Genomic DNA, 19,822 nt, shown 5'->3' with positions numbered 1-19,822 from the left:
ATCTGAGACCAGATTTGAACCTGGGTCCTCCTGAATTCAGGGCTGGTGCCAGAATTAATTTCTTTAAGTATGATTCGATCCTCTTGTCCAAGGGACTTTCAAAAGTCTTATGTAGCTCCACAGTTTGAAAATGTAGATTCTGTGGCCTTCAGCTTTCCTTATAGTCCAATTTGCACAGTCATACATTGCTACCAAAAAAAAAAAAAAAAGAAAAAGAAAAGAAAAAAATACCCCCCCTCCATAAATTTGACAACAGACTTTTGTTCACAAGGTGATATCTCTGCTTTTTATTATGCCATCCAGATTTACCCTAGCTTTCCTTTCAAGGAGCAAGCATCTTTTAATTTCCTGGCTACAGCCACTATCTGCAGTGATCTTTGATATTAAAATCTAACACGGCTTCTGTTTTTTTCCTCTGTTTTCCAGGAAGTGATGGGATTAGTTGAGATCTTATGATTTTAAAAAAAAAACTAATATGTTAACCTTCAAACCAGCTTTTACACTCTCTTTTTTCACCCTCATCAGGAGGCTTCTTCATTCCTCTTCACTTTCTGTCATCAGGGTGGTGTCATCTATATATCTGAGACTGTTGACAGCAGCCTTCATTCCAATTTTTGATTTATCCAGTCTGACATTTTGCATGATGTACTCTGCTTATAAGTTAAATAAATAAAATGACAATGTACAGCTTTGTCATACTCTTTTTTCCAATCTTAAGCCAATCAGTTGTTTCATGTTCAGTGCTAACTGCTGCTTCTTGGCCTGCATATGAGTCAGATGACCTGGTACTCCCCTCTCTTTGAGGACTCGTCATTATTTTGTTGTGATCCACACAGTCAAAGGTTTTAGTGTAGTGGATGAAGCAAATATATTTGTCTGGAACTCTCTCGTTTTCTCCATAATCCGGAGAACGTTGTCCATTTGGTCTCTAGTTCCTCTTCACAAACCAGCCTGCTCTTCTGATAGTTCTCGGTTCACATATTACTGTAACTTAACTTGCAGAATTTTAAGCATAACCTAGCTGTCCTGTGAAATTAGTGCAATTGGTCCTTGGCATTTCTTTAGGATTGGAACCTAAACTGATTTTTTCCCCCTAATCCAGTGGCCACTCTTGTGTTTTCCAAATTTGCTGGCATATTGAGTGCAGCCCTTTAGGCTTTTAAATAGCTCAGCTGGAATTCTTCCACTTCCATTAGCATCATTGTTAGTGATGCTCCATAAGGTTCCTTGGCTTTATTACCCAGGATGTCTGACTCTAGATCCGTAACCATACCGTTGTGATTAGCAAGGATATGAACCTCTTTCCTGTATAGTTATTTTGTGTTTTCTTGCTACCTCTTCCTAATGTCTTCTGTTTTGATTAAATCTACGGTTTTTGTCTTTTATCATTTGCTTTTTTGAGTTCAGATAACACATAATATAGTTTTCTTCAGGCCTTTATTTTAACTTTATGTGAATCTTTGTCTTTCAGGTGTGTTTCTTATAAGCAACATATCACACTCTGCTTGCTAATTCATTTTGCTCTCCCTTTCCATTTAATGTGTTAGTTCATTGTCTTCACATTGATAGTAACTATTGTTAATTGTGTCTATCCATCCTGTCCTCTTATGATTTTTTTCCTGACACCTGTAATCTTATAAATGAAATAGCTTATTTCTTCTGTGAAGGAGTTCTACTTTTCTCCTTACTACCCTCAATCCCAGGATCTTTACTCTTTTTTTCCTTCTTTTTAAAAATTTCAAATCTGTCTCTTCTTCCCTTATTGTTTTCTCTCCGTTTCCCTTTTGAGTTTAATCTTTGTGTGTATGTGTGTAAAATTGTGTTCAATCTTTATCTGATTTGGATAATGATGAGGTTCATGAGAAACCTGTTTTCCCTCTATATTCCTTCAAAATCTACATTCTCTTCATCTTATACATTTCTGTTATTCACTTATGATCTTCCTCCATTTTTTTCTCCCTGTATTCCCTAGTATTTTCCCCCAACTGTCTTATTTTTGTCTACTCCTAAGACTAGTAGAACAAAAATACCCAAATATGCTCTTTGATCTTTAAAGAGATTAGGATTCTGAAAAGACATTTATTTCTTATCCTTCTATTAACATGTTAATAGTCAAGACAAGTAGAACAAAAATATTGAAAGATCCTCTTTGATTCTTAAAGAGAGTAGGATTCTGAGAATTTCTTATCCCTCTATTAACATGTAGACAGTTCTCTTTGAATATAATGAATACATGTATCTTTTTGTTTCTCTTGGCCTCCTGTATATCCATTTCCAAATTTCTATCCAATTTTGGCCTTTCCCTTAGGAACGTTTGGAAATTCTCTATTCAATCAATTTATCAAGAAATATTTATTAAGTTCCCAGTATGTGTTATGCACCTGTGCTAAGCACTGGGGATATAAAAAAGAGATGAAAACCAGTCCCTTTTCTCAAGACACCATGCAAAAAGATTGATCCAAAGCTATATGTAGGAAGAATAGGAAATCATAGAGGGAGCTCATTGGAATTAAGAGGGGTTGGGAAAGGTTGCCTGTAAAACAGGCAAATATAAGTCCCATGAAATTATTTGTATAATCAACTGCAGGCAATAATGAGCTAAAAGCCAAGTAGAACAACTCCCCTGCTGCTTCTAGAAGACAATTTTGTTTGTCCTGAGAATGATGTTTTATATATCCAAATGGCCCTCTGCAGAAAAAAGATTCTCCATTCCCCAAATGTTTTCTATGCCAATATTTTAGAGTATTTGGAATTCCACTGCTGTGTAGTCATTCCTTAATTTAAACACTGAATCTACAGGAATTCCTTCTAGCTCTTTGCCTCTTGGAATCCTTGACTTTCTTAAAGAGTTGTTGAACTGAGGGTTCATGTCCCCAGAGGAGAAGCAGATTAGCCCAGTATCAGATAGATATATTTCAGTACTCGTTGGTCTTCATCATATGTCACCTAGACACCGTATACACAAATACCAACCAGTCACATCCAAGGATGATAATGTTAACCAACGATTTATTTTCTCTGGTGAAATAGAATCTCCTTGAGGGCAGGATCTGGTTTTGGGAGAAGGGGTTGTTGTTATGCTTTCAATGCCCAAGTGCTCGATCAATACATGCTTGTCGATTGATTGAATGATTGACTTAATAGGAATTGACTTTCAAGAAAAGTTCCAGGAAAGCTGTATGTTTTTTTCCTAAGTACTATCACTGTGAGCTCCTAGCTGCCACCTAGAAAACAACTATACATGATACATAGCCTTAGAATTTAAATATTCCTTATTTTAAATAACCAACAGTGGTGAGTTGGAGCCCATTGGCCAATCATTTAAAACAAAACCTATCTTTGATTTGATTTGATGCTTTGAGAAATCATGATATGTCTACTAAGAATTCACTTGGAGAGATTGGCACGCAGCAGCATCTTCTCATCTTTTATGGTTCTCATCCATATCTTTAGATTATTCCTCCATAGAGGACACACCTAGCTTATTAAAGGCTTTTGTCTGCCAGTGACATACTGAAGTGGGAAATGGACAGAGGAAAAGACATCGACATGGATCGTAAATGTTTTCTCTGCAAATTTTACAAATATAAAGCAAGCACCACAAAGTAGAGACCAAAAGTCTCAAAAATCATCTCAATGAGATTCAATTAAGCATTTATTAAGCACACATAATGTTCTTGCATTGTGCTAAGAGTTGGTGTTATGAGCCAGAACTCTGAACTTGAAACAAAGGATTCTTACAAGGGACTAAGACAATGGAATGAATAGAGACAATAATTATCTAATTTAGCATGGTTCCGTATGATGGATCTGATCCTACAAGGAGATGTTATGGTCCAGAACTTGAAACAAGGTACTGAATGGAATTGAGGAGACACTGATTAAATCTAGTTTAGCACTGATTTAATCCTACAACAAATAATGCTTTCCTAGTGATATAATGATTGGTTTGTACTCAGTGTGGGGCATATAAGCAAGAAGCCTCAGCCAAGGAAATTGAGAGACATTTGGAGAGAAGGCAAAGGACTGGCAGCAGGAGCATCAGGCAAAGAGATAATAAAGGATCTGGACTATAAGAAAACTAACCGGCCGCAGGAAAGGAGACAAGACTTGGAAGGAGACAATAAAGGATTTGGACTTTAACACCTGCCTGCATTTGTGGTGATTACTGAACTGACACGAAGGCTGCCTCCAGAGACCCCAAGAAAACTGAAGCAAAGAACATTATATTTTAGAGAGAACATCACAAGTTGCTATACAAAGTCAAAAATGAAATAGTCCCTCAAGGAGCTTACCTTCTCCTGAGAGGAATTAACATGTACATAAGTAAACAAGGCAGCTAGGTGGCACAATGGATAAAGTGCCAGGCCTTAGTCAGTCAGGAAGACTCAGCTTCCTGAGTTCAAATCTGTTCTCAGACACATATTAGCTATGTGACCCTGGGCAAGTCACTAAACCCTGTTTACCTCAATTTCCACATCTGTAAAATGAGCTGGAGAAAGAAATGGCAAACTCCTGTTGTATCTTTGCCAAGAAAAGCCCAAATAAGGTCATGAAGAATTGGACACAACTGAAATGATTGAACAACAGCAACAACAAGCAACTAAATGCTAATTAATTTCAGAATGAAGGGAATTGTAATAACTTTAGGTAGAAGAGAAAGAGACATTATGAGAGGTCTCGTGGAGGAGGTGGCATCTGAATTATGCTTTAAAGAAAGCAAGAGACAAAGTAAAGGATGGAAGGCATTCCAAGCATAGGCAAGCACCTGTATGTATGGCCTTCGTATATGGAGGACACTGGGACCGGTTCTGGCCCTGTATATGTGGCCTGGAAGAGGGAAATGAGAAGAGAGAACATCCTGGGTACTGGGGACAGGGTCTAGAGGAGTGTCTTGTTTTAGAAACAGCCAGGAGGCTGGTGTTCCTGGATGAAAGAGTATGTGGGTGGATGGTTAGCTAAGGGTGTTTAAGGTGTAAGATGACTGAGGGAGTGAGGGTCAGGTTGGGGCGGGAGCCAAGTAAGTTTGCTCCTGGAGGTCATAGGAAGCCAGCGGAGTTGATTGAGTTGACCCTGAGCTTTAGGAAAATCACTTTGGCGGCTGAATGGAGGATGGACTGGAGTGAGGGGAGACTTGTGGTGAGCAGACCATTTCATGAGCTCCAACTCATCTGGACTTCATCATTGTCTTTAGAATCTCATCTTTCTACAAGATAACATCACCTCTGAAACTCACAATTCCTCCGTGCCCCGACCCCAAGTCCCTTGTGATGGGAGAGTGGGGCAGGGAAAGAGGGGGTCATCACAGAGCTCCTCCTAGAGCTTCTCTTTGATGAGGGGGGCCAGGAGCAAGACTTCATCATTAGCCACCAGGCTGTAATGTTTCACCAGGCCCCCCCATTCCCTCTACCCCATATCCTTTCAGCTTCTTTTATTTAATGTGTTCTTTTCTTCCATTAGACAGTGGGTTCCTTGAGGGCATGGTGCCTGTCACAATAGTAAGTGTCGACCAACAGGCTAAGTGACCAAGCGGCCGCAGATTGCCAGGGTGACGTGAAGTGATGGGCTCTGTGGCAGAATGGCGGCAGTGTCAGAAGAGAGAGATGCAGAGATGAGGTGAAGCGGCCTTGATAATCCAATAGACGGGGTGGGCTGAGAGCTAGTGAGAAGTTGGAGATGGCGCCCAGATTGTAAACTGGGAAGACTGAAACGTTGGTGGGAGTCTCAATAGTAATGGGAATGGAGGAAAAGGAGGAACATTGCAATTTAAGATGGAAAGAGGACAGCCAGTTCAACTTTGGGGCTAGCTCATTTTCCATCTGTACTTTTTGTCTCTCAAGAGTGGCCATCCTGGGCAAGCTGGGTGGCATGGTGGTTAGAGCCCCAGCCCTGAAGTCAGGAGGATCTGAGTTCAAATGTGGCCTCAGACACTTAATACTCCCTAGCTGTGTGACCCTGGACAAATCACTTAACCCCAATTTCCTTGCGAAAAACAAAAAAGCATCCATCCAAATACATGCTGAAATCTGGGCAATAGGCATTCTTCACCCACTGGGTATTACCTGTGGAATACCAAGTAATAACTTGCTGAGTGATCGAAGATCTTTTCCAGGAGGCCCTGCAATGTGCTGGGGCGCTATACAATTAGTGCACCATACCTGAGCATCTGGGGGATTTTACTGTTCTCAATTTGGACCATGTGCCGGTCTCCTCTGACACGGTGGCAGGTACTCTTGGGGAACCTGCATCTCCTCATTTTATGCCTCCCATGGTGTTTAGCAATTAGAGTCACTGAAAATATTGGGCATTTCCCATGAAAAAGACTGGAAAGCAAAGACTGGAAAAGTCTTGCTGGGATGCCATGAATTACAGATTTTCAGAGCTGAATAGGAAGGTACTCCACTTAACTGAGTGCTAAGACTTATGGAAAAACTGCTGTAATTTGAGGAGGAGGAGGAGGAGGAGGAAAAGGGAGGAAGAGGCAGGCGGAGATTGCACACACAGGACTTCTGGGGCTTGTGGAGGTCGATGGCCCTGCTTCTTTATTTTTGTCTAATTGCCCCTCAGATGAATGACTTTCCTTTCCCTGATCCAGACGTGTGCATCACTAGCGTTCATAATGCTCTTCAGCCATGATTAGCTAGCAAATGAGTTAGCCACCTGGAGCAGAGAGAATAGGAAATGGGAGGTTTTCCTGTGGTAACTGGGCAAGAGCTGGAAGACAGAGAGAAGGGACTACAGATGCAGACGGGAAAAAGAAACTACCTGAGACATAATTAACTGAGCCGGGAGTCCCGGGAGGCCGAGGAAAAGGGAGGAGCAGGGAATGTGCCCTCGCCCCTACTCCAGGGGGAAGAAAAAAAGGAGGTAAAAGATGGTGGGTCCCGTTCCTCCATACCCCAGAGTAGGACTACATTGTAGGTGAAAGGGAGAGTGGAGTGAAGAAGAGGAAGAGCCAGTCACTTAATAAGCATTTATTAAGAGCTCTAAATACCAGTAACGGTGCTGGGGATGTAAAGAAAGGCAGAAAGGCATATGTACATAGAAGCTAGCCATCGTGTTCATGGAGCTAAGCTCTAAACACCACCGTGGGGCCAGGAGGTGACAGAGAAAGGCTTTTGGGGGAAGGTGAGATATGGACTAAAGCCTGATGGAGTTGAGGAGGGAGAGCTAGAGAAGACCCTCAGCAGAGTGACAAAAGACAGTGTCAGGAATTCCAAGTGTGGTCGTGGAGTTCTTTTGGAGAAAAGTAGGAAGGGACCAGTCTTTGAAAGGATTTTCTCTTAGATTCTGGAAGTATTCCTAGAGTGTGTTGAGTAGGAGAGTGATCGAGTCAGCCTGAGGATGATCACTCTGGCAACAGATGGGAGAAGGGAGTAGACTTGAGCCAGAGAGAGGACTAGCACGGGTCTGGGCACGAGGTGACGACCTCGCATCGAGGTGTCAGCGGTGTGCGTGTGAAGAGAAGGGGACACTCAGGAGAGGACTAGCACGGGTCTGGGCACGAGGTGACGACCTCGCATCGAGGTGTCAGCGGTGTGCGTGTGAAGAGAAGGGGACACTCAGGAGATATGGTAACGTTCTGTTTTGCATACATAGAGCTTGAGATGTCTGAGGGAGCTGCTGAAATGTACAGGACACTCCGACAATGGGGATTTCGAACTCGGGAGAGCCCCTGTTCACGTAGCATTCATGGACTACATAACATAGCGGATAAAATTTGAAGAAATCCAAGCACTTACAGGGTATTAACAAGGGAAACATTTCGGAACATGAGGTGGTCATTTATGTAAGAGGTGGCACGACTCAAGAACAGCATTACTGTTTGGATATAACTGGTCAGAGCCCCCCGAATGTGCATGTATCCATATGTATATATGTTTGTATACATGTATGCCTTTTTGCATGTATGGGGTTTGGGGGGGTAGTGAGGTTAGATAGAGAGAGCCACTAAACCACAGCCTCTTGATTCTCAGGGATAGTGTTTTCCAATGAAAACCCCAACCTGGGGGAACATGCACAACACAGGAAGCATCTAGACACAGTTTTCACTCATGATTTAGAAAGATCAAGGATGTTGTTCTCCCAGCACTCTCCCAGCACTCCAGAGTCTCCCCACACAAGCAGTCACCGAGATCAGCCAGTGACTCTGACCCTGGCCCTGGCCGCATCCCTCCCTGGGTGCCGGGGTTTATCTTGGCCCCAGTAGGTGTCAATTGTGTGTCTTTGCCAATTTCTTCTTCTCCCATGGACAACTCTGTGGCCAAATTAGTGAAAACACAAGTTATTGGCAGTGATGGAGAACCACCACAATAAGCTGACATGTGGATAGTTTGTTGAAAGCGATCCGTTATTTTGTGCTGAATTGAACAGGAACTTTAACTTAGGTGCTCAGATGGCCAACTAGAATGAGATTAGGCCCTTTTCACCATGAAGAGGAGGCCTAACCTGCGGTAAGCCCACTGATCGCTGGTCTTTGAATCTCTTCACTTGCCTGCTCCTCTCATCAGCTCCAACAAAAACACAATTGAACTGTAAAACATGCCTGTCTCCTCCATCCTTCTGATTCCCAAGGCTTTACTGTCTCCCAAGGGAAAGATGGAGAGGAGATTGGAGAGATTTCTGCCAAAACTGCCTGAAATAAAGCCCTTGGGGCTGTCTTGGAAGCTGGCAGGCAGACTGGTTGCCTGGCAACCATATATTCTTATGAGCAACACAGATACACCTGGATATCTCATTTTGAAGAGGTGATGTGCATTTGCTCCACAATCTCTGCCAGCTCCTTTTCTGGCCTCCCGCTTTTTGGGTTTTGGTTGTTTGGGGGTTTTTTGATTGTTGTTCTGAACTTAAGCACCAAAGGAAGAGAGACCACTTCCATGCACACACTGCAGAACACAAAAAAGTAGAATTCTATATGAAAGCATGAATCACCATTTTATATCACTTGCTTTTTAAAAAAATTACATAAGAAATTCTATGCATGACTGAAAAATTTGTCCTGATTTTTAAAACATGCTTCAAGAGGTCTCTTTTTGGGGGGCATTACTGTTATTTTTCCTCCTCCTATCTTTTCCAATTAATCAAGAAAAAGAAAAAGGGAAAAAACCAAGCATCTTTGTGATAGAGAGTCAAGCAAAAAGCATCCACCCAGTGGCCATGTCCAAGGGTGTGACTCTTTCTTTGTGCATCTTGAGTGCACATCCTCTCTTAGGATGTGGAAGATTCATCATGGATCCTCTAGAGACCTGGGTCATCACTGCACTGATCAGAGAACTTAAGTCTTCAAAGGTGCCTTTATTTGGTGTTGTTGGTCTTGAATAAATTGTTCTCCTAGTTTCTCTCACTTCCCTCTGCCCCAGTTCACAATACCCAGGATTCTCTGAAACACTCTCTCTTGTCATTTCGTAGAGTGCTTTTTTTTTTCATTGCATCATATACCACAACTTGTTCATTCCCCAATTGTTTAAGATGAAATGGAAAAAAACAAGAATTTTATTAAACACCTACTACATGCCAGGCACTTTACTAAGCACATTATGAACGTATCTCATATGATCCTCACAACCACATTGGGAGATGGGTGCTATTATTGGCCCCATTTTATAGTGAAGGAAAATGAAACAGAGGTGAAATGGCTTGCCCAGGGTCACTTAGCTAATAAGTGTCTGAAGCTAAATTAGGTCTTCCTGACTCCATGCCCAGTACTTTATCCACAGTGCCACCTAGCTGCCTCTAGGAAGCAATTGAAGACATCTCTGAATGTTCTAGTTTTGTTTTTGTTTTTGTTTTTTTAATTTCTCTTCTTCTTTTAGCCTCCTTTCCCTCTGGGATCAGGGATTTGTTTTGCTTATGCATTTCTTCCCTGTTACTACCTTTCCTCTTAAATAGCCTGTCCCTGCCTCGTGGTTGGTTTCCTTGTTAACTCTAGTATATGTTTTCACTAAATCTGGTGTGTACACCTTCATTCATTTTTGCATTCATTCGTGTTTACACTCAAACCTCTTTTGTCAATTTCATATAATAGCCATCCCCCTTCCCCCTTTCTCCATATTTGTAAATTCTTCTCTTATTTTCCTAGTGACAAGAAATAGCAAGTTCTACCCTCTTTTCTTTCTTTCTGTACTAGTGTTTTCCTACTTTACTGGCTCTTCTCCTTCTTCAAATCCCCAGAATAGAACCCCTAGGTCCTTTTTTTCTTTCCCTCAAAACCTTTAAAAAACATTAAGTTTGAAATGTGAATATTCTCCCTGCAACCCCTTCACATTAAATCATACAGCTCCTTCCAATTGCTCAAATTACCTTTCTAAGTTTTTCTCTGTTTTTCGAAGTTCCTACCCATGAGACTCTGATCTTTCCATCATAAATACTTGAAAGCTCTCGATTCCACTACAAATCCTTTCCCCACCTTCCTCCTGGCACAGAGAAGAATATCCTCAGCTTGGCAGGGTATGTTATTCTTGGTTGTCTTCCCCTATCTTTTGTCTTTTGGACATTCCAAAAGATTATTCCAAGATCTCCTCTGATTTTTAGTAAAAGCTGCCAGATCTTGTGTGAACCTGACTGTGATTCCCTGATGCTTGAACTTGATCTTTCGATATGTGTGTAATAGTTCTTTATTTGGCATGAGAACTCTAGAGTTTGCCCTTGATGTCCCTAGCACTTTTCTTTGGGGGGGGGGTTCATTTCAAGCAGCAATTAGTGAATTCTTTGTTTCTATCTTCACTTTGCCTTTCAGTTCTACTAGATCTAGACAGTATTCATTTAGGATTTTTAAAAATACAATGTCCAGTGTTTTTATTATCATGGTCTTTAGGAAGCCCAATACTTCTTTAGTTATTTCTCCTTGACCCAAATTTCAAGTCAGTTTTAAAAAAATATTAGATTTCTTACATTTTCTTCTATTTCAGGGGTTCTTAACCTGGGTCCTGTGAACTAGTTCTTTAAAAAATATTTTGATATGTGTATATCAACTGTATTGGTTTTATTTATAACCCTCTGTATTTTATTTTATGCATTTAAAAGTATTCTGAGAAAGAGTCTATAGGCTTTCTTGGGCTTCCAAGGGGTCCATGATACAGAAAAACTGGCCTACTTTTCCTAATCCTTTGACTTTGTTCTCATTTTTCTATCTGATGGAGTCACTCATTTCTGTTTTTCATTCATCTAGTTTTCAAGGATTCCATTTCTTGGGGGAAATTATCCACTTTCTTTTCTAAGTTACTTATTCTTCTTTTAATTCTTTCCTCCAAGGCTTTTATTAAATTGCTTTTCTGTCCTGCTTCATTTCCCCTAGGTATTCATGTATGGGAGTGCATTTTCTGGATTTATGGAAAATCCATTTTTTTCTTTTGAGTCACTGTTTGCAGTTATTATGGAATTAGGGTATTTATTGGTTGGGATCATTTTCTCTTATTCATCTCTCCAGCTTTAGTTGAGTTGGGTGGGAGTTTGTTCCAAGGTTAGGCTCTGCGATTTGCTGCCTTTTTTGATTGGACAGTCAGTTTTGCTTTCTCTTTTGCTTCCTTCCTTGGCTTCCTGAGCTGACCTTCACTTTCTAAAGACTCCTCTGTGTCTTGAAGGATTTTTAGGACTCTTTCTTGCTGTCTCAAAGTGAAATGTTAGAGACTTCAGAGCCCTTGAGCCTTGCTTGTCCAGGTCTGAGTATTTGGCTCTGCGTCGTGTTGGGCTCAGTAGGTGTTTGCTGTCACTCCCTAAGGCCTCCGAGGTGTGAGCTGTGCTCTTGCCACCTCTGGACACAGCTTTTCACGTTGGGTGTTATCACATCCTTAGTTATCCTGGGGGCTTGTTTGCCTTTGTTTGTGTTGGTGTTGACTTTGCTGAAAACCCCCACTTCCCAGCTGCTGGCTGATCTCTTAGAGTTCTAGAGTAGAAGTGATTTCCTATGGTTTTAGCTATTGGTCTGCTGCAAGCTTCAGGGTTGGGGGCTGGCACTGGGTTTCTGTCTCCTGTGTGGGCATCCATTTTAGCCACTTCTGGTGGCCATATCTTCCCACTTTGGGGACAAAGCTCAGCATCCTTCTTGATTGTTCCTTTTCCCTCTCCCTCACAGCTGACAGTTTTGTAGGTCTTATTGTTTCATCTCTGTTGATAGCTGGCCCATTCATCCGCTATTACCAGCCCAAGTCAGACATGTCATAACTCTTGTGCTCCTATTTCCCCACTTCCCAATAATCCATGATTCTGGAATCAGGAAACTCTAGCACATACTGTGTGACTCTAGGTAAGTCATTTAATTTCTCAGGGTCCCGGGCTACTTTCTAAGATTATAGACTGCCAGCCAGTGCCCATCTGCATCCATGGGAACTTCTTAATCGGGAACTCCTTAAACCAATGAAATCACAGGAGTAGTCCCTCCCCAACCCCCAGTATATGTGATTTCAGTGACTCCAGCCAAAAACAACAACAAGGATTTGGCCACACCCTGCTGACCAACTTTCTGTTGCTGAGAGTTTCTCGGACATAAATCACCGTAGTCCTCGGTTGACAGGCCTGGTGTCAGCTCAGCCTTTGTAATGTTTTACAGGCCCAGAGAATTTCCTGCACCCTCTCATGTTGGAGCCTTACAACCCTGTGCACAAGTATCATTACCCTCTGTTAGAGAGGAGGATCATGGGATCCTACTTCAGGAGCTCTTTTCCCTTTCATAGATAAACTCCTCACAAAGGCAGTCTCCTGTTATTTTACCTTCTCGCTGCATTCAGGCTTCTGACTTTGACATCCCATCAAAGCTGTTCTCTCCATGGCCAAATCCAGTGGCCTTTCCTCCATCCCCATTCTCCCTGACCTCTCTGCAGATTTGGGCGCTGGATTGCTCTCTCCTTCTGGAACACTCTCTTCTCTAGGTTTTTAGGATACTGGTTCCTCCTAATTCTCCTCCTACCTCTTGGATCTGAACTTATCCGAGTGTTTTGCTGAGCCTTTCTCCAGGTTACATCTGCTGACTACAAGTGTCTCTCTGTTCTGGGTCCTCTTCTCCCTGTAGACATACCTTACTTGGTGGAGGCAGAGGGTGTGTATCTCAGTAGCTCCTGTATCTGTAGATAATTCTAGATCAATTTATGTAATCCTGAAACCTTTCCCAACTAGCATCTTTTAGTGGACCCTTCAAAGTGGATCTCACGAGCATATTAAACTCAACGTATCTCGAACGGAACTTAGCCTCTTTCTCCCCCAAACCTTCTTCTCTCTGTAACTCCCTTATTCCCAGTGAATCCAGTCACCCATCGTCAATTCCTCACTTTCTAGCAGCATGTCCTACCCTCCATGTCCAATCTGCCGTCAAGTCCACAATGTGTTGAGTTTACTTGTAACACTTCTTTTCTTCCTATGTCATTGTTACTTGCCTTCATACGGTCCTGATCGACTCCCATCTGGACCTTTTTGGTCAATCTTCCTGCCTCAAAATTTTTTCCACTCAAATCCATCTTCAACTCGGCTTCCAAATTAACCTTTGTAAAGGGCAGACGTGACCATGGCAACATCCTATTCCATAAACTCCAGTGATTCCCCATCACCTCTAGGGTCAGATAGAAAACCCTCTGCTTGGCTTTTCAAGCCCCAGACCCCCCCACCCGCACCCAATTAAGCCTGACGCACACACTCTTGGATCCAGTAGCAGTGGCCTCTTTGCTATTCTTCAGACACGATACTCCATCTCCTAAGTCTGAGCGATTTTCCTGCCCATCCCTCATCCCTTCTCATCTTCACTTCTGGGCTTCACTAGCTCCTGTCAAGTCCCAGCTGAAACCTCATTAGCTACAGGAAACCTTTCCCCATCGCCTTCAATGCAAATGTCTGCCCTCTGCTGATTATTTCCAGTCTCTCCTGTACAGATCCTGTTTTTTTTTTTTTTTGTTTTTGGTTTGTTTTGGTTTGGTTTTTTGTGGCTGTTTACCTGGTGTCTACCTGGTTAGACTATGACTTTTTTCCAGGGAGGAGACTGTTTTTCTCACTTTCTTAGTATTCCAGTGCCTGACACATAGTAAATGTTGACTGGCTGACTGGGGCTAGATTTTGTATGAAAGAAGGGGAATTGGATCGCTCAGGGTCACCTGCCAAGTAACTGTCTGGGACCTGAGCTCTGGTCTTCCGCCTCTCAGGGTAGCCTCAAGCTTCTTCCCCTTTAAAGCCTTAGACAATCTTGATTCTAACCCTAACACTTGACTAGCTGTATGATCTTACGCTCCCTCACTGAGCCTCTGTTTTCTCCTCTGAAAGATTTTCAGATTCCTCTCTCTTTTGTTGTTCAGTTGTTCCTTTGGCAGTGATGAAGGCAAACAGGTGGAGTGACTTGGGGGGGTCACATGGCCAAGTGCTAAGGCTAAATTTCAGCCAGATTTTCCTTGACTCCATCCACTGCAGCATTCCCAGTTGCTTTCCTTTCCCAACTGTCTCTTAATGTCGTCCCAGCTACCCAGCCAGTCTTTCTTTGGCACTGTCTCATTTTGCTCCTCTGATTGAAAACTCTCCATGGCTCCCTCTACCCCCAGAACATAAAATCCGAACTTTTCTGTTATCTCTACCACCTCTGGAGAAAAAGAAATGTTACCGGAAATCTGCATGTATTACTTCCTGGGGGTTCACTTTCCCAACTCCCTTTTGTCTCTGGTCCTATCAAATGTTTTTTTCTTTCTTTCTTTTCTTTCTTTTCCTTCCTTCTTTCCTTCCTTCCTTCCTTCCTTCCTTCCTTCCTTCCTTCCTTCCTTCCTTCCTTCCTTCCTTCATTAGCTTTTCATAAATAATATTAACAGTCATATTCATAAATAATATTAGTATTTTCAAAATACATGCAAAGATAGATACTCACATTGATCTTTACAATATCTTGTGTTCAAAATTTTTTCCCTTCCTCCCCTCCTCCCCCCTTCCAGGAACAGCAAGTAATCCAATATAGCTTAAACACATACATCTTTTCACATTTATCATGCTGCAAAAGAAAAATCAGATCAAAAGGAGAAAAATGAAAAAGAGAAAAAAAACAAGCAAACAAACAACAACACACAAAAGGTGAAAATACTTTTCCCCACATTCAATCTCCATCGTTCTCTCTCTGGATACAGATGGCTTTTTCCATCCCAAGTCTATTGGAATTGCCTTAAATCACCTCGTTGTTGAAAAGAGTTGCTGATATTTCCGGTAACCTTGTGGGGATCCAGCCACCTAAACACTAGCTCACAAGTCCCCACTGGTGGGTTTCCTCATCCCCTCCCAACACTAAATCAGTAAACTCCATTATTTAGCAAGTGCACTTACGCAGATAGCTTAGCAAGGACATGAGGGACACACACTCAGAAATACACCTAGAACCCAGGCTGGGTGAGTATAAATGATGCACAATAGTAGTGAGGCTCACACTCAGTCAAGGCAACCTTTCCAGAACTGCAGGGTCTTTCTGTCCATAGAGTCCCCTCACAATGTTCATTACAAGGTGGCATGTTAGTGATTGAGGCATCCATCCTCACTGTTGAGTTGGGTTGGTTCTGTGCTTCCCCTATTCAACAAATCCTTGTGGGCTCAAAATCAGCCCTCTGATCAGCCATGCCACCTAAAGTAATTCGCTTCGATCGGGTCCTTTCACTAGTTTTCTCAGGGAATGTTACCATAGATGTGCAGCTGGGAACAGGAAGAGGAATTGAGTCTACCCAGGAGAGGCAAGTTCGCTGACTTACATATTTACCTCTTCACACACTTGTACAATTCTGATCATTCCAGCAAGTGGGGGAAGGCCTCTTTATAACTGTAGGCTTCTGGCTTTTTATTTAATGGCTCTGTTTTTTAGCTTTTTACTTATTTTTTAAGCTTTTGCAAGCTTTATGGGGCACCCCATTTTCATGTATAATTAATGAAAACAATTTCCCTGAAATGGACAAATCCAAAAATGTGTGTGTCCTTCTGAGTCTGTCTCTTTTCTGTTGCGAGGTGGGTGCAACTACGTCATCGACAATTCTCTGGAGTCCTTGATTAGCTTTCTTAAGTCTAACCTACATTAACAAGGTTTCAAGACCGAGGCATTTGATAGTTTCCCAACAAAACTGAAATCACTTAAGCATTCGGATTCCTCAGACACTATCAAGTTGAGTTTCCAACTCTAAATGATTTTTCTGTGCAGGTGAAGGCAGACTTTTTATCTGATTCATTATAAAGTAAAAAAAAACAAAACGTGATAACTATATGATGCAATATGTTGTTGACCTGGTTGGAATAATTTATTTAATTTTGGTTTCAAATCCCATTGGCAAAGAGGTATCAATGTAGGGATCAATAATCTGCCTCACCTCACCAAGGCAGAATTGGGCAGGTACATGAAGTAGAAGAAAAGGGGCATGATTGATTGGCAAAGCAGATGAGCCTGGCCTTCAAGTGAGGGAGGACAGATGGCTAGTCCCGTGGCTCTATGAATGCTCACCTAATTTCAGATTTAGATCTCTTCTTTTCATTGTAAAGATGCATAAATTGAAGACCTGGTCACATGAATTATCTATCAAAGCGGTATTTGAATCCAGAACCTCGGACTCCAAAGATTCTATGAAATTTCCTGGACTTCCTGTGGAAGGCCCCTTTTGGAGGATTTCCAGGAGGACCCAAGCAGCAATTCCATAGAGCAAAAAGGGAACCCAAGCCCACAGGGTCCGTACACCCGAGATTTCCATGTTCAGGTTGATAAATAATAGTCCTAAGGTATTGTAGTGAAGACATGAAACTTCATTCATTCATTCAGTTGCTAAAAACTCCATTGAGCTAGCTGAGCTAAGTGGCAACTGCCCCGGGTACCTGGGAGAGAAGGGGATTTTTAGAGTCTGTGTTTGAAGTCCGTACCAGCTCACCCTTATTTAGGCAGAGCTTTGAAGAAGACGGGTTCCAGGGAATGTAGTTCTAACAAGAAGATGAGGCTGGAGCTGGAGATGAACACCCTGAAGAGTATCAATTTTGAAATAAAGTGGAAGGGTGATATCAGGGTGCCAAGGGCAGCTTTTCAGGAATAAGGAGGGCGGGCTCCAGGATGTAGACCTGCCAGGATGGAGGTAGGATCATCTATCACAGCTCAGGAGGAAGGAGAACTTGACCCTCATGACTCCGGAAGGAGGAAAGGCTGCCTTCTGGTCCCTCGGTAGGAAGGGAGGGCAGGGCACAGGCAGTCCCCTCTTCCCTCAGGAAGGCCCCATCCCAGGAGATAGATCTGTCAAGAGGGAGGACTGAAGGCCTCCATCAAGACATACATCTATCATTGCCCATATGTAATGCATAACATATTGCTTGCTGTCTTGGGGAGGGGGGTGGTAATGGAGGAAAGGAGAAAGAAAACTTTTTAACTACAAAGTCTCAGAGAAATGAATGTTAAAAACTATATGTATTTTAAAATAAAATACTATGGGTAAAAAGGCCCGTCAGGAGCCAGAGAAAGCCAACCCTTTATCCATCCATCCATCCATCCGTCTGTCCATCATTGTCAGAGGAGCTGCGTTCAAATCCCTCTTCTTGTGTCCTGTAGAACAAATTATTTCATTGCTCTGGGTCCTAGCTTCCTCATCTATAAAGTGGGAAGGGTAGGTCAGAGCGAGAAACCTCTCCAATCCCTTCAAGCTTTCAGGCTATAATCTTAAGAGTGATCCTGGGCAAATCACTTGCCCTCTCTGACTCAGTTTCTTCCTCTGTTAAATGAGGATGTTGGACTCAAATGTACTAATTGCTGTTATGGAGGAGTTTCCCCATTCGATAATTCCCATATATTTATAGATTCAACCCCAAGCCCCTTTTTGAAATCTAGTTCTTATACTTCGAGGTTCATAGGTGCAGAGCTGGAAATCAGCTTAGAGCTGATCCCATTGATGAAGGGATACTGAAGCCCGACAAGGTCGGGACTTGCTCAGGGTCAGTGAGCCGGTAAGTGTTGGAGGGGGCATTTGAAAAAGCCTCCCTACCTTGTGACTAGGTTATCCTACCTCTTTGCTCGTCTCTTCCATTGACTGTGGCCCTAAAACGCATTCATCCTCTGCTTAGCAATGAGAGCCTGGGGATTCGAGGTGCTTGGCTTCTCCCATTCCTCTCCTCCAGGAGGCCTTCTGTCCACACCGTGCTCTCTGATGCCCACTGCCGAGTGGACGAGAAGGCAAAGGAAGAAAGGAAAACTCCGGTTGTTTTGGCTGCTAAGAGTGGTGACTGAATTGTGGATGCTATGTGCAGCCGTTTTATCTGTGCTATAGTCTCCTCTTTTTAGCATGGATGATTGAAATCTAACCGTCAGCTCTTGTTTTCTGGCAGCACGCCCACCCCCTCTGGACTTGGGGAACCTTTCTACTATCCGGGAGCATTCGGCTTTGACCAGGACTTGGACCGTGCCTTAGTAAGTCGTGGAAAACTGTTGTGTGTCTTGTCTTCTCCCTTCCTCTCTTTCCTTCTCCCCCTCCCCCACTCTAGCACCTAATGGTGATGGATAGAAGGCCGGAGAACGGGGCTTTTGTCACCTACCTCCATGTAGAGAACACGGGCGTGTTATCCGGGAATCCTTCCAGTCAGCATGGAACCTTTGGGATCTTGGGTTTGCCAATGCAGTTACCTCCCAACACCAAAGACCCCTTGGGAGCTAAGCCTTCTCTGCTGAGAGTAGGATTTGGCCCACCCCCAAAATGGAAGCTAACTGACTGGACCCCGGTATGGTGAGGTAATCTCCTTTCTTTTGTTATATTCCCCATTCGTTGTGAGCAGAGGCTGTACCGGTTTTCGTCTTGTCTCCTTAGTGTTGGGATAGGGCATTGCACCCAGTCGGTACTTAAGAGGTGCTTGTTGGATTGCTTCAATTGCCACATTATATAATCTCCAGTTAGTACGCTAGCGTGTAGGAATCATTTTGTAGGAAGCCTTCCCTAAGCCCTCTTCATTCCACCGGTTTCCCTCTGCTCATCATTTCCTATTTATCCTGTATCTAGCTTGCTTTGTTTGCTCGTCTCCCTCACTGATTTTTGTGGGCAGGGACTGCCCTTTACCTCATTTGTTTGGTATCCCACCCTTAGCACATACCAGGTGTTTAATAAATGTTTATTAATTAATTGAGTGACAGAGCTATGAATGAGTCTGGAGTCTGCTCCAGACTCCATCCTTGGACCATTAGGTACAATGGAGTACCATTGGACATGGACCATTAGGTCCATGTTCCGTCATTGATAGGGTGAGTTTCCATCCTGCTGACTCTATCCCGCAGCTGACTTCAGTGCGTCATCTTCCTGCCTTTGGCCCTTGATTTAGAACCATCAGAGTGTGAGAGAAGGAGCTTTTAAAGACAAATCAAAGCAAGAGCTGTTCACCTCGTTAGAAACCAACTCCATTTACTTGTTAGTTCCACAAGTTAAAAAGAGAAAGAATTTCCAACAGAAGGTCACATGAATTCCTATAATGGTCTATTTTTCCCCGTTCAGTGCAATAAGTACTTCTCATGCTCCTGCTGTGTACCAGGCACTGTGCTAAAGCGCTAAGCATGCAAATAGGAAAACAGTTCCTGCCTTCAAGGACCCTACTTTCTCTTTAGGGGAACACACGTACACGGATAAATGCAACAAAAAAGAGAAGAAGAATGACTCCAAAAGATCCAATTGATGTTATGATCGTGTTTGAAGATTTGCCGAACATTTTTAGGGCTTCTTTTCTTGAGCTTTTTTGTAAGGGAGGTTAGCCCCATTTTACAGCTGTCTAGAGAGGTTCAGGTCACATAGCTAGTGTGGCAGAGCAAGTTTTTGTCTTCCTGATTCCAAGGGCAGGTCTTTTTCCACGCTGGATGTTGTTCGTTTTCCAAAAAGGGAAACAAAATGGC

At 42.7% G+C, this 19,822-nt stretch overlaps 1 protein-coding gene across 1 annotated transcript in view; it reads left to right on the top strand.

Annotated features, from left to right (window-relative positions):
• GAB3 (GRB2 associated binding protein 3) overlaps positions 1-19,822 on the top strand; it is a 170,824-nt gene that overhangs the window by 135,281 nt on the left and 15,721 nt on the right. Inside the window, exon 7 of the mRNA XM_074276980.1 lies at positions 18,280-18,361. Within this exon, the coding sequence (XP_074133081.1) occupies positions 18,280-18,361 (82 nt within the window). The remainder of the gene's footprint in view (positions 1-18,279; positions 18,362-19,822) is intronic.

This window comes from Sminthopsis crassicaudata, chromosome X, assembly GCF_048593235.1.
Source record: "Sminthopsis crassicaudata isolate SCR6 chromosome X, ASM4859323v1, whole genome shotgun sequence".
Lineage (NCBI taxonomy): Eukaryota > Metazoa > Chordata > Mammalia > Dasyuromorphia > Dasyuridae > Sminthopsis > Sminthopsis crassicaudata.
Note: the sequence above shows the minus strand (reverse complement) of the source record. Positions and strands in the feature narration are given on the sequence as shown.